This window comes from Cervus elaphus, chromosome 4, assembly GCF_910594005.1.
Source record: "Cervus elaphus chromosome 4, mCerEla1.1, whole genome shotgun sequence".
NCBI classification, from domain to species: domain Eukaryota; kingdom Metazoa; phylum Chordata; class Mammalia; order Artiodactyla; family Cervidae; genus Cervus; species Cervus elaphus.
In genome coordinates this window covers 61,993,189-62,008,169 of record NC_057818.1, presented here as the reverse complement: position 1 = coordinate 62,008,169, position 14,981 = coordinate 61,993,189, and the positions used below count along the sequence as shown (strand labels likewise).

The window sequence follows — 14,981 nt, the reverse complement described above, 5'->3', positions numbered from 1 at the left end:
ATCAGGGTGTAAATACTACCCTGAGTGGTCAACAGAATCAACCCAATCCCCAATAAAATCCCAACAGTGTGTAACAAGTATTACTGTGATTTTTTTGAAGAAACAGATACATCCTAAGAGTCAAATGCATTCTCAAAAGACACTCAATAGCAAAACCAAGATTGAAAAGAAGAAAGCTGGAAGTTTCACAATTATTTCAAAATTCTTAGAAACCTAAACTAACCCAAGCAGCGTGGTATGAGCATAAAAACAGAGAGACCAGTGGTATACAACAGAGACATCAGAAATAAACTCTTGAGTATGTGGCCCAGTGACGTTCCACAGGGGGTGAGGACCACTCCATGGGGACTGGACAGTCTATTAAACAAAAAATGAATTACAGTTCAGATTAAAAGTATCACTCCACTTCCTAAGTTCTCTGATTTAGATGTTTCAAAATCAGCTGTTGATGTACAAAGAACAATGGCACATAGATGACCAAAAGACATTAACAACAGTTTACACAATAGCCTCAAAATATGAGGATGTGAACTGAGATAATGTTATCCTGAGGAAAAATTCCTATACCATTTACTGAGAATGAAAGGGGATGGTCACAGCACATGTGAACATCACTGTCACAATGCCACTGAGACAGGCTTTTGTGAAATTGCTCAAAAACTGGAAAAACACCCAGAAAGATTTATCAGTCAGGTTCTGGTGATATTTCCTGTTTTGTATCATAGAACATGCAGACCACTTCACTATAGCGTGAAGTGGTAATTTTCTATATAGCAGGAAAATATTACAATACACGAGGGATGGTATTCTCCATCAAATTTATCTGTTACCCAGTAACAGAGAGTCCACCAGAAAGTATTGATTAACTGAGGGTGGATTATCGCAGCAAAAAGTCTGGATATAATTTCAGAGCCTAGGACTATGTATTTCATAAACAAACTTCAGAGGCAAAAATCACACACAAACTTAAAAGAGTATATCAGGAAGAGAATACATTCCCAGACTAGATAGAACAGTACAGGAGTGAAAAATACATGAGATTTGTGTGTCATACATCACAAGATCTTCAGACAGAACAATGTGCTCCAGCCACCGACACCAAACTAAGAGCCCGAAAGACACACAAACGCTCCTCATTAGGACTGGGGATCAAAGAGAGCATGACTGTGTGCACTGTCTTTAGTTTTCCTGCAAAATAAGAACAGGAAACAGAATGCATCACCCTGTTACACACAAGCCTGAAGAGTATGGCCAAGGCAGAAGAGAAGGAATAGAAGAGGGATCCAAACAAGCAGACAGGACGAGAGACAGCTCCATGCAGATTCTGGGGTGCCAAATGCAATCAAAGAGCAGCCAGTGCTTTCCCCCTTCTGATGAAGTCTTCTAAAAACATCAAATGGAGATGGAATGAGCAAAGGTTCAGGGACTGTTGTCTGGAGGAATCAGCTCTTATCTCTGTGGACTGGGAACTGGACTGCCAATGGAGTGAAGTCGAGAAAGAGAGATGAGGGAGTAAGAGGCCCCTTTAAAAGTCCACCTCAAGCTCCTCTAAGGCAAGCAACAGGAGTTCACAGGAGTCAGATGGCAGAGCGCTGCAGATCATGATAGAAGATCTGCCTTTGTCCCTGGTGGGGATGTGGCACCACTAGAGGTGAAAGAATACATTTTACATGTGGAAAGACAAGAGGGATAGCTTACAGAGAAGAAAAATTTCCTCTGAGAGTTCACATAGTAGGTAAATGTTTGTACTTCCTATAGAATTCTCTGACGAAGGGAAAGTCTTTACGTAAACACTATTGATAGTGAGGCTCCCCCGGACCCTTCTGAGATCTGAACTGTGTTCACACTTTGATACACCACCAAAGGCACTCACCTTACTCTCCATTGACCAGGGCTCTTTGTCTTGTTACAAAGTGGGTAAAATATTCAGATAAGAAACAGAAATACCTCCACATAAGAGGAAAGACACATGACTTGCTGTGGCTTTGCCAGAATCCTAGTCCCCTGTTCAACTGAGGATTGATGGAATACAGAGAGGAACAGAAAAATATTTCCAAAATTCACCTGCTGTTTATCTCCTTCTGAATACACAGGGAACAGTGTAACGCACAGAAACATTGTCTTTTCCTAAAACTCCTGAATCAAAAGTACATGGGTAAGAAACAGGAAAAGGGATGTGTTAAAAGTTTTCCATTGAGCTTTATAACTACAAAAGCTCTGGAACTCCTGATGTATCATGAAGTGGGCAGATCGTCAGAGGAAAAGGTAGATTTAAACTCCTGATGCTGCGTCCTGAAGCTCTTCATGTCGGAATCAATAGGGATTTCAGATCAGTCAAGTAACCCCGGGGCTCCCAAGAGGCACACAGTGGGAAATGCAGTGGTACCCCAGGGCAGATCCCAACTTCAGAGGGAAGTCATCCTCACCCAAGGAGACTAGGTTCCTGAGGGTCTCCACCATCACGTCCCTGTACAAGGCCCTCTGAGCAGGGTCCAGGCATTCCCATTCCTCCTGAGTGAACTCTATGGCCACATCCTTGAAGGTCAACTGTGCCTGAAATGAAAACACATTTCACCAAGGGGCCATGAGAAGAGCTCTTATTTTCAAACCAAATGAGAAGAGGAGAGCGGGGTGATGAACTCAGCTGAAGTAATATTCTGACAGATCCAAGTAAAGCTATTTGGAGGAAATTACGGGTCTCTAATTTTAATTCCTTATGCTTTTACACAGAGATTATGATAACCTGTAATCAACATGGATTTTTCATTTTTGTGAACAATACATGAAATACGTGTAAGTAAGATTCTACAATGAGTTGTTCCTCCAGAAGTGTTAGACGATGTTTTACACACTGACTGCTATTCAATATCTAGATGAGCTACACTATGAGTGGTGGCATCAGAAATGACAAAGTCAACAGTGCTATTAAAAAAAAGGTCAAAATTTTAAATTATAATCATAAGAACAGCAGCAATAACTAAAAGTGTTCGAATACTTCAATGATGCTATGTATATTCTAAATGCTTTATGGCTATGAACGTCATAGCTCAGTAGAGAAAGACACATGCTATTCTACAGAGACAAGTATCAGAGACATCTGGAGATTTGAGTTTCTGTATGTAAGAAATTATACAGCTGTACATAAGAAATCATACAGCAAGAACCTCAATTAAAGAGAATGCAGTCTTAAACTGAAGATAAAAAAGCATAAACTGAAGTAACAGAAGAGCATTAAGAAAAAAAAAAAAAAGAATAGGATTAGAAGCACAATGACAGAGGGCTCCCTGAGACCTGAAATAAGTTCAAAGTGAACAACACAGAAGGCAATAAAAGATTACAGATATGCACACACAAACACATACATATAACATGTTAGTAATCTTACTACTATCTGAACCATGAACAAGAGAGTGTAGGAAAAATGCAAGGTCACGAAATATATTTATACTTTGAACTATAATACAGTACACAGTTATAAAATCATGACGTCTTTTATGAAAACCGTTCACTTCTAGATTCATGAACTCACGGACACACATGTGAATGCAGAAATAACTGAAATGAGAGAAGGTGTCTCTGGACATATTTGTGCATGATTTCTTTCACCATCGTTTTAATTCATGTAAATTTCAGCATTTTTGCAAGAATGAAAAAGCATCAACTGTACCAAATGGTAGTAACATGAAAAAAAATAGGATCCTCTGACTGAAATCCTTTGAGTGGAATACCTATATATAAAGACAATGAAAACCATAACATTGACATAGATAGGTATTAACAAATGCAAAGCAGAGTTTATTTCTGTGTTCTACTCATAAAAGACTGAGTCAAACTTAGAAAAGTTATTACTATTATACATAAAGAGATGAAGAAAAAAATGATCACAAAGCAAAGTTAAAAACTACTTAAAGAATTAAATATCACAACTATAAAGAATATGGAAAAAAATACATTGTAAGTAAGAAAGACTATTTCACCAAATCTCATGATTAAAAGGAAAGTCTGAATGCATGCCCTCTGAAGTTACAGTGGACTGATGGGGGCTGGCCAGGGCTCCTGCCTCTCACCAGAGTACAGTGTGCCTGAGCGGGGATCCCTTGAGGATGTCACAGGAGAAAAACAGAGAGTGAGAGACACAAAGAGTGTGTCAGAGAACTGGAACTATGAACGTTCACAAATCTAAGGACACGAATCTAGTAACAGAGAAAGGATTGGAAAAGACACTCCATCCTAAAGAGAGCAGGGGTGACTATATTAGAAAAAATAAACACAAAAAATTGAGCAAAAGGATATTATACAAAAAGGTTAATTCAGCAAGAAGGTAGAATAATTACAAACAGATATACATCTAGGTTGGAGGGCATCACAGACTCAAAGGGCATGATTTTGAGCAAGCTCAGGGAGATGGTAAAGGACAGGGAAGCCTCGTGTGCTGCAGTCCATAGGGTGGCAAAGAGCTGGACACGACTGAGTGACCGAATATCACACCTAGCATTAGAACTCACCCAAATATGAAGCAAACAACAGAAATATAGAGAATGACAACAGCAAAATGTCAGCACAGAATTAAATATTCAAGTCATATATGCATGGAAACAAAAAATTAAAACAATTGTACCTGACAGACATGTACAGAACATTTCATCCAACAGCAAAAAAACTCAAGAAAATAAAAAGATGTAAACTCTGTATTACTGTTCAAGAAAGTACTGAGAGTCCAAAGCAAGAAAAAGTCATTAGACAACAGTCATTAGACAAGAAAAAGAAGTCAAGGTTATACAAATTGAAACAGAGGTAAAATTATCTTTTTCTCTAGGTAATAAAGTTTTATATGTACAAACCAAAAAGGCTCCATGAGAAAACTGCCACTTCTAAAAATAACCTTAAAAACTGCAGCAGGGCATTCCCTAGCAGTCGAGTGGTTAAGATAGGTCATTATATCTACTACCGTACGCAAGAATCCTTTAGAAGAAATGGAGTAGCCATCATAGTCAACAACAGAGTCCAAAATGCAGTGCTTGGGTGCAATCTCAAAAACAACAGAACGATCTCTGTTCAGCTCCAAGGCAAACCATTCGAAATCACAGTAATCCAAATCTATGCCTCAACCACTAATGCTGAAGAAGCTGAACTTGAATGGTTCTATGAAGACCTACAAGACCTTATAAAACTAACACCCAAAAAAGATGTCCTTTTCAGCACAGGGAACTGGAATGCCAAAGTAGGAAGTCAAGAGATACCTGGAGGAACAGGCAAGTTTAGCTTTGGAGTTTAAAATGAAGCAGGGCAAAGGCTAACAAGAGTTTTGCCAACAGAATGCACTGGTCATAGCAAATGACCAACAACACAAGAGAAGACTCTACACATGGACATCACCAGATGGTGAATACTATAATCAGACTGATTATATTCTTTGCAGCCAAAGATGGAGAAGCTCTGTACAGTCAGCAAAAACAAGACCTGGAACTGACTGTGGCTCAGATCATGAATGCCTTACTGCAAAATTCAAACTTAAATTGAAGAAACTATGAAAAACCACTAGACCGTTCAGGTATGACCTATGACCTAAATCAAATTCCTTACGATTATACAGTGGAAGTGACAAATAGATTCAAGGGATTAGATCTGATAGACAGAGTGCCTGAAGAACCATGGACAGAGGTGTGTAACATTCTACAGGAAGCAGTGATCAAATCCATCCTTAAGAAAAAGAAATGCAAAAAGGCAAAATGATTGTCTGAAGAGGCCCTACAAATAGCTGGGAAAACAGAAGTGAAAGGCAAAGGAGAAAAGGAAAGATACAGACATCTGAATGCAGAGTTCCAAAGAATAGCAAGGAGAGATAAGAAAGCATTCCTTAGTGATCAGTGCAAATAGAGGAAAACAACAGAATGGGAAGACTTCAGATCTCTTAAAGAGGATTAGAGATACTAAGGGAACATTTCATGCAAAGATGGGCTCAATAAAGGACAGAAATGGTATGGACCTACCACAATCAGAAGAGATGGCAAGAACACACAGAAGAACTGTACAAAAAAGATCTTCATGACCCAGATAACCACAATGGTGTGATCACTCATAGAGCCAGATATCCTGGAGTGCAATCAAGTGGGCCTTAGGAAGCATCACTACAAAGATAGTGGAGGTGATAGAATTCCAGCTGAGCTAGTTCAAATCCTAAAAGATGATGCTATTAAAATGCTGTACTCAATATGCCAGCAAATTTGAAAAACTCAGCAGTGGCCACCAAACTGGAAAAGGTCAGTTTTCATTCCAACCCCAAAAAAAGGCAATGCCAAAGAATGTTCAAACTACCACACAATTGCACTCATTTCACATGCTAGCAAAGTAATGCTCAAAATTCTCCAAGCCAGGCTTCAATAGTACATGAACTGAAAACTTCCAGATGTTCAAGCTGGATTGTGAAAAGGCAGAGGAACCAGAGATCAAATTCCCAACAACCGCTGGAACATAGAAAAAGCAAGAGAATTCCAGAAAAACATCTACTTCTGCTTTATTGACTACCCAAAGTCTTTGACTATGTGGATCACATCAAACTGGAAAATTCTTTTTTTTTTAAAATTTTTAAATTTTTTTATTTTTGGAAAATTCTTAAAGAGATGTGCATACTAGACCACCATACCTGCCTCCTGAGAAACCTGTATGCAGGTCAAGAAGCAACAGTTAGAACTGGACACGGAACTATGAACTGGTTCAGTATTGGGAAAGGAGTACATCAAGGTTGCATGCTGTCAGCCTGCTTATTTAACTTATATGTTGAGTACATCACTTGAAATGCTGGGCTGGAAGAAGCACAAACTGGAAACAAGATTGCAGGGAGAAATATCAATAACTTCAGATACAAAGATGACACCATCTTTATGACAGAAAGCGAGAGGAACTAAAGAGTCTCCTGATGATGGTGAAAGAAGAGAGTGAAAAAGCTGGCTTAAAACTCAACATTCAAAAAAAAAAAAAACTCAACATTCAAAAAAAGGAAGATCATGGCATCCAGTCCCATCACTTCATGGCAAATAGATGGGGAAACAATGGAAACAGTGGCTGACTTTATTTTCTTGGTTCCAAAATTACCGGAGATGGTGACTGCAGCCATGAAATTAAAAGAAGCTTGCTCCTTGGAGGGAAAGCTATGACAAACCTAGACAGCATTGCCCAAGGAGGTAAAAGGTTTGCTCACTGAAAATTACTAAAGTTTGCTAAGAGAAATCCGAGGACATAAGTAAAGTAAATGATACTCTGTACTCATGAATTGGAAGACCTAATAGTTTTAAAATGACTTTATTACTGAAAATGTTAGATTCTAATGGTATCCCTGTCAAAATTTCAAAGGCAATTTTTGCTGTAAAAAAAAAAAAATTACAATTCACAGGGAACCTCAAGGGACCCCAAACAGTCAAAATACTCTTGAAACAGAAGATGGAGGCTGTCCTTTTCAAAATTCAAAACATATTACAAAGTAATCAAGATGATGTTGTACTAGCATAAGCCCAGATACATAACCCACTGGAACACATTAGAGTACCAGAAATAATTCAGTGAATATGATATAAAATGTACAGACAAGGGTTCAAAGACTGCACAAAGGGTAAAGGACAATCTCGATAACAAATGATATAGAGCAACTCTATACAACCAAGCAAAAGAATGAAGATGGAACCTTACTTGTAACAAAGGTAAAATCTTCGTATCACAGGATACAATCCACCAAGTGCAGAGACAACCTCTGAGGAATGGAGGTGACGAAAGTGATTTAAAGAATTTCCAGTTGCCAGAGATTTTGATTGATTTTATAGGTCAAATTCAAAAACGGAATAAAACATTCCCTGGCAGTCCAGTGGTTAGGACTCTGTGCTTTCAGAGCTGTGGGCCTAGGTTCAAACCCTGGTTGGGGAACTAAGATACTACAAGCCGACATGGGGCGCATCAAAAAAAAAAAGGAATCAATCTCCTTATACCACTGATGTCTGTTTCTGAACATTCCCTTCCATTTGCAACCATTAAGATTCGAAGTCAATAGAGAAAAAACTTATGGTTCTCAAGGGGGAAGAATGGGGAAGGGATAGTTAGGGAGTTTGGGATGGACATGCACACACTGCTGTATTTAAAATAAATAACCAACAAGGTCCGCCTGTATAGGACATGGAACTCTGCCCAATATTATATGACAGTCTGGATGGGAAGGGAGTTTGAGTGAGAATGGATACATGTGTATGTACGGCTGAGTCCCTTTTCCACCCACCTAAAACTATCACAACCTGTTAATCAGCTCTACTCCAATATAAAATAGCTAAAAAAGAAAAAGAAAAAAAGACGAAGTCAACGACTGAGTCATTTAGCTTCAAATGCCTTACAAAAAGAACGAATTACCCCTCACTGGTCAGTTTTTCAGATTTTATCAGATATTATGCATATTAATGTTCAACTTCTTTACCCTGGTTCACAGAGCAGAGAGCGCATCCAGATGGGCCCTAAGCAATCCCTGCTGCCCAACAGCACTGAGACCCCATCTCCAACCCGTGGGTGAGAAGCCCTGCCCAGGACGGTGCCCAGGGGAGCCTCCTCACAAGGGCCAGGTCACCAGGTCATGGGGAGACGGGATCTAAGTGGAGATGACAGGCCCTGAGGGAAGGCCCCGGGTGAGTGTGCGTGTACAGGAGTCAGACAGGACACTCCAGAGTCAGACACAATTGGCGAGTCCAGAGAAGGGCATTTCAGGAAGGCAGTGTGAGAATCCACTGAGAATATGACCTTACCTGAGAAACAGCCATGCCTGACTCCTCTTCTTTCCTCTTCTTCCTCTTCTATGCTCTTCCTTGGGCAAAGTAAGTCTTTCGAAGTCAACCTTGAAAGTTGCAAAACTGCTGTTAGAATCCATATCTTCTCTCTCTGTGCCCCAACCACACACACACAAAGAAGATCTCATCAGGTGGAAAAGAGTCTTTGGCTGCCACTGTCACAGGAGAGACCAGAGATCAATATGGGAGTTTTTCTACCCTTTCCTTCAAATCTCACTCCCCTCCTGGTGAAGCCTCATGAAAACAGCAGCAGGGGGCACCTCAGCTAACGCTCAGCTGTCCACCTCACACAATCCCTTTCAGGTCACAGTCCAGGCCCTGGTCCATCCCCACTCAGAGCACAGCCCCTACCCTGAGCCCAGATCTCAGCGCTCAGGAACAGGAGGATCGAGAGTACTGATGCTCAATGCTAGATGCACCTTGGCCCCTTAAACACTATTGAGATTGGACCCCACACTGACAATATGAAAAGAAATCTCTGGTCAGGGGGTATAAAACATGCATACCCAAAAAAAAAAAAAAAAACATGCATACCCAGAATTCTTTATCGATCTAAGGCAAGCCTGAGTTGACCAGCACCCCATGGAGGCAAGTCTAGTCCACCCCTCACATTCTATTTTCCATCTTGACGGAGGCTAATAGATGAAGAACAAGTACGTACACATGAGGCATCCAGTGTGACTATTTGATAAAGTAATTTACACTTCTGTCAACTCACAACTAGCATTTTACTTCTGTGTGTCGAGAATACTGAGGTGTTATTCTTTCAACAAATATCAAGTATGTAGAAACACAGTATGAACCACAGTCAACATTAGATGTACATGTTGCAAATACTGACCTAAATTTTGTGATTTAATTTCCTCTGGATAGCTAGACAAGGGAATCTCTAAGTCATTTTCTGTAATAGCCATACCATTTACATTTCCACTAAGAGTACACAAGAGTTCCCTATTCTGTGTGTGTGTGTGTGTGTGCACGCGTGCGTGCGCATGTTTTGGGACAGGGTTGGAGAGGACAGGAGAGGAACTAGCACTGGCCTGGCAGCAAAAAAGTAGCAGCTACACCTTCCCAAGGATGTCCCTCTGTACTACCGTTCACTTGGTGTCGCCAGTCCTCTTGATTCCTGGAACAATCTCTCCCTACACTGAAGAACGTAACGGCCCCTCTCAAGTTCTGTCCACGGAACATACCTAGTAAAACCTCCCTAATGAAAACTCTGCCATTTGAAGCTTAGTGCTCATCATTTCCTTCCCTTTTGGACTCAGATGAACTTACAAACTCTCATGGGGTCCAACACAGTCTCTATAAAACCCATAATGATCCACTCATCCTGCTATAAAAAAACCACACACACAAAAAAATTCCCAAACTCTAATAAATCATGCCAGAGAGAAAAGTACGTATGAAGACATCCAAAGATCCACTGGATGCAAAACACCATGTTTTCATTCACTGTAACCTCAGCCCAAAGACTGTCATCTTTGAAAACTATGTATAAAAGATGTTTTCAGCAGTGCACAAGCCCCAGCGAGACCCAGACATCTCCCAAGGAAACACCCCAAATCCCCCTGTTGTAGCTTTCACAGTGCAACTGAACATTTCTTTATTTGCGACACAAAATACTGAAGAGTACTAAAGGTAAACAAGAAAATGATGTCTGAAACTTTTCTTATGTTACTCTAAAAACTGTAGAAAGATTCCTTTCTCTGTCTCTCTTTTCCCCTGGAGCAGGAAGGATTTATTTCTTGCAAGACGTAATGGAGATCTTTCTCAAAGCAGTGTCCCTGCACAATGATCTTTGACCTCCCCAAACACCCAACACAAGTCACCTGTAGAGTGGATGCTGAAAGGCACCCTTCAGCTCCATCTCCTGAGCACAAGGCACCCATCCTCCTGCACCCAAGGGTCCCTGTGTGCTCAGCTTAGGCCGTACTTCTAACATTGGAGGAAAATAATTTTCTGTGCCTGAAACAACTGGCTTCATGAAAGCCAAAACATGCAAGCAACCCAAATGTCCATTAAGAGAGGAATGGATAAAGAAGATGTAGTACTTATATATAATGTAGTACTTATATATAATGAAACATTAAACAAAACGGAAAAAATGTCATTTGCAGCAACACAGAGGGACCCAGAAATCACCATACTGAGTAAAGTTAAGTAAGAGGAGAAATATCTTATGACATCCCTTAGATGTGGAATCTAAAAAGAAATTATACAAATGAACTTACAAAACAGAAAGAGACTCACAGACTTAGAGAATGATTGTGGCAGGGTTGGGGGAGAAGGGATAAATGGGCAGTTTGGGATGGACATGTACTCACTGCTATATTTTAAATGGATAGCCAACAAGGACCTACTGTATAGCACATGGAACTCAATGTTATGTGGCAGCCTGGATGGGAGGGGAGTTTGGGAGAGAATGGATACAGGTATATGTATGCCTGAGTACTCTCACAGGTCTCCTGAAACTATCACAACATTGTCAATCAGCTATATCCCTATACAAAACTAAAACTTAAAAAAAGAAACCCACAAATTTACATTTAATGCTGAGAAATATTTCTACTACGGTCACTTCTACTCAGAGCCTGTGTTCCTATCTCCAAGCCAGCAATTTTGTTTTTCATTCTGGGAAGACAGGGACCCATATACACGTCTACAAAAACTAGATACTCTCTCCAAAAAGAACTGCCACACAGAGACACATACCCAGTTTGGCCAATCACTTCAGGGTCAGCGTTGCTCTGACTGTTTCTTGTCTAGTCTCTCATCTGCATGTTATAAGCAGGCTCCCTGAGGTCCAGAAGGGAGACATTTTTTGAAAAAGTCTTGGTGGAGTGAACAGAATAGGGGTGTTTCCCAAATGAGATCCTGCAAGTTCAGGGGGCAGAGTTTGTCCTTATTGCCTGTCCCATTTAAAATACCATCTATCAGATACCTGATCAAAGGAAACTTCTTTCAAGGTCTAATCACACAGACATCAAACAGGTAATTCTTCTTTTCCAGAAAAATCAAAGTAAAGTAATTTAAACAGTCGCAGAAGCACAGCTGCTGGTGCAGAAAACATTGTAAGGGTTTAGCTTAGAAATAAGCTCTGAGCAAACTTTTTCATCATGAACAGAGGAATAAAAGAGGCAAAAAAATATATAAGGGATTCAAATCCCTTATATAAACTGGCATAGTATCTGCATATAACCTACACACACCTTCCCATATGCTGTAAATCACCTCGAGGTTACTTATAATACCAAATAAAATGTGAATGCTATGTATAAAAAAAAGTTAGACTAACTGGTTAAAGCAGGTTTTGACCGTTAATATAAAAGACATTTCTACCAAGTACTCATCAAAAGAATCTAAACGTATTTACTAGTTATGAAAGCACTTTTCCAATATATTAACATAAGGCAGGGAAAGCACTTTGGTGTCAAGAATATCTGAATCAATAAAAGGAAATAATCTTGCTGTCAACACTTTTAAAAAATTGAGGATATATCATATTTAGAAAAGAACCACATGAGTAGAATACATAATGCCCCCAAACTTATTTCACAACTTAGTAATTATTTGTAGGGACTCAGACATTTAATGCACTAGTATATATGTAAAGTTAACAACAAAAGAACTGTAAAGGAAACAAAGAAAAAAAGTAAATCCATTACAGAAAAACACTTTCAATGTTTCTTCAAAGAGGTTCTATGTGGGGACAGAACCAGTCCTTTCTTGCCCCACTAGTGCCCCCTCCATCCCATGCCAGGAAATGGAAGGGGGTGAGCCACACCTGTCTGAGTCAAGTCACTGCTCCTTGGCTCAACAGGGACTGCAAAGGGACGTTATCTTGTCATACAAACAATTACAAAATGTACAAACCTTCCAGCTTGGCGATATGAATCTTCGTCTGTATAATTTAAGCAAACAAAATAGAAAGCTATTAGATTCTAAAGCCAGAAAACAGTGCATCATAACTTTGTCCAAATCCAGCTAACTCACCCCTCCCACCTGGACACAGGTTTCCCTCTCCTGCACTATTTTTTTTTTTTTTACCTGCACTATTATGCATTTCCATTTAATTGTCTATCTCCATTTCCCCCCTCCCTCCGTTTCTGTCTCTTTTTTAATCTTTTCTATTCTGCTGGTGCCCCTGCTGGTCTATTTCTCTCTGCTGTCCTGCCAAGCTCTGCAACTTGTTTCTCCTCTTGTTGCTCTTTCCCCCCATATCTTTACATTTCTGCTCCTTTCTTCCCCCAGCTCAACGCCCTCTCTGCCCTCCGGTTGCAAACCTCTGCCTCTTAGTCCCCTCCTCCCCACTCTCAGGCACCCCACGTGGCTATGCTTCCTTTCTGCTCCGCTAGTCACACGCTGTCATGTGTTCCTCTCTCAGGACCACGAAGTTCTGAAGGCCACGGCTCCACCTTTTATCCTCTCGCAGAATCTCTGTGAAGTGCCTCACCGCTGTTGCTCCCCTTACTACCAGTTATCGAGGCCCCCCTCTCCCCATGTTGCTGCCCAATCCCTGGAGATCTGGCTCTTAAAATTTCTCTATTTTATTCACCTACTATTTTCAAGGCTAAATCTATTTCATCTTACAGTCTCTTTACAAGACCCTCAGCCATCTTCTGTCTCCATCCGTTTTCCCTTATTCTTTCCACCTCATCAGTTTTCCTCTCACAGGTTTCTTCTCTGCGGCTGCCGATCCCATCGCCCGCTTATTTATGGCAAAGGAGACGCAGTAAGACGGCCGCCTACGGAAGAGACCGTTTTCCAACCGAAGGAAAAACTGGGGGCTGAAAAACATTGGCCGGGGTCACCTGCCCCTACGCGGGGTGAGGGGACGGGCTGGCAGGGAGCGGAGGCCCGCGGGGCGGAAGGAGCGGCCTGAGGAGACGCGAGGACAGAAGGGGCCGGGAGGGACCGGGTCTCGGGAGCGGCGCGGGCTCTCCAGAATCCCTGGACCGGGGAGAGGACGCGGCCTCCAGGGGCCGAGAGGGCGAGGCTGAGGGGCGCGAATCCACTTCGCGAAGGAGGGCTTTACATGAGGCGGGGGGCAGAGGTAGGAAGGGTTTTAAGCACGAAAATGTGCGAAAGGCGGTGTCTATTGAGACCAAAGGCGGAAAACGCAAGGGCAGGGACCAGCCTCTGCGATTTCAACCCAGTGGAAAATACACCCAACCCCTAACAGCGACGTCTGGATAGACTGGGGGCGGAGAGGCGGGTGCTGGGATTTTAGGCCCGTGCCGACCCCCACGCCATGAGGATGGAGTTAGAAGGGGTAAGGGGGCCACCGCCACCGCACAGTTACAGTACCGACGAGCAACTTACTCAGCGGGGTGACCTTCTCTCCGCGTAGTCCACTTCCGGTTCCGTAAAGAAGGGCGCCAGAGGGGCCAGAGTGGCCAGAGGGGCCCTTCCGGGGGCGGGGCCTTGGCCTGGCGCTAGGAGCCTGGAGAGACCCCCGGCCCCCGCGGGGAGTGCTGGGAGGCAGGGCTGGCGCGGAGCAGGGGGCGGGGAGTGGGAGGTTGATCCTATTAATTTGAAATGCTTTTTTAAATGTATTGCCCCACGTTGAGGGTGGGGGTACCGGTGCTGGGTGCTCCTTGCTGCCTGGGCACTTCTCTAACTGCAGTGAGCGGGGGTTACTCTTGTTGTATGCGGGCTTCTCACTGCGGTGGCGTCTCTTGCCAAGAGCACAGGCTCCGGGGCACACAGGCTTCAGTAGTTGCAGCTCCCTGGCTCCAGAGCACGGGCAGTAGTTCTGGCCCACGGACTTCGTTGTCCCAAGGCACGTGGGATCTTCCCCGACCAGGGATGAACCCATGTCTCCCGCAGTGGCCGGCGGATTCTTTACCACTGAACCACCAGGGAAGGCCCACTGTCACAGTTTGAAGGTGAAAGCTGGGCCAGTTGCCTGGCCCAGTTATACAGAAACTAAGATGTCTCCTAACAAGTTGAAAACGGTTACAGTAAAAAGTTGTTTAAAAAAAAAAAAGTTGTTTTTGCCAGCAGTTTGCTTACATGTCCAATTGACTGTGTATGAGATAAAAGGTTCCAGGTAAACTTTTTAAATATCTTTCCCCAACTCGTTGACAACAGGAAACCTTACATGTTTGATAAATTAAATTATATGTAGTTTATAAATATCTAGATCATTCCCAAATAAGA

At 42.0% G+C, this 14,981-nt stretch overlaps 1 protein-coding gene across 1 annotated transcript in view; it reads right to left on the bottom strand.

Annotated features, from left to right (window-relative positions):
* Window positions 1–14,981, bottom strand: part of LOC122692848 (zinc finger protein 665-like) — a 38,532-nt gene that overhangs the window by 5,384 nt on the left and 18,167 nt on the right. Inside the window, exons 6-7 of the mRNA XM_043900660.1 lie at window positions 14,142–14,254; window positions 8,775–8,863 (exon numbers count right to left, since the gene is read on the bottom strand). Coding sequence (XP_043756595.1) covers window positions 8,775–8,863; window positions 14,142–14,254 — 202 coding nt within the window. The remainder of the gene's footprint in view (window positions 1–8,774; window positions 8,864–14,141; window positions 14,255–14,981) is intronic.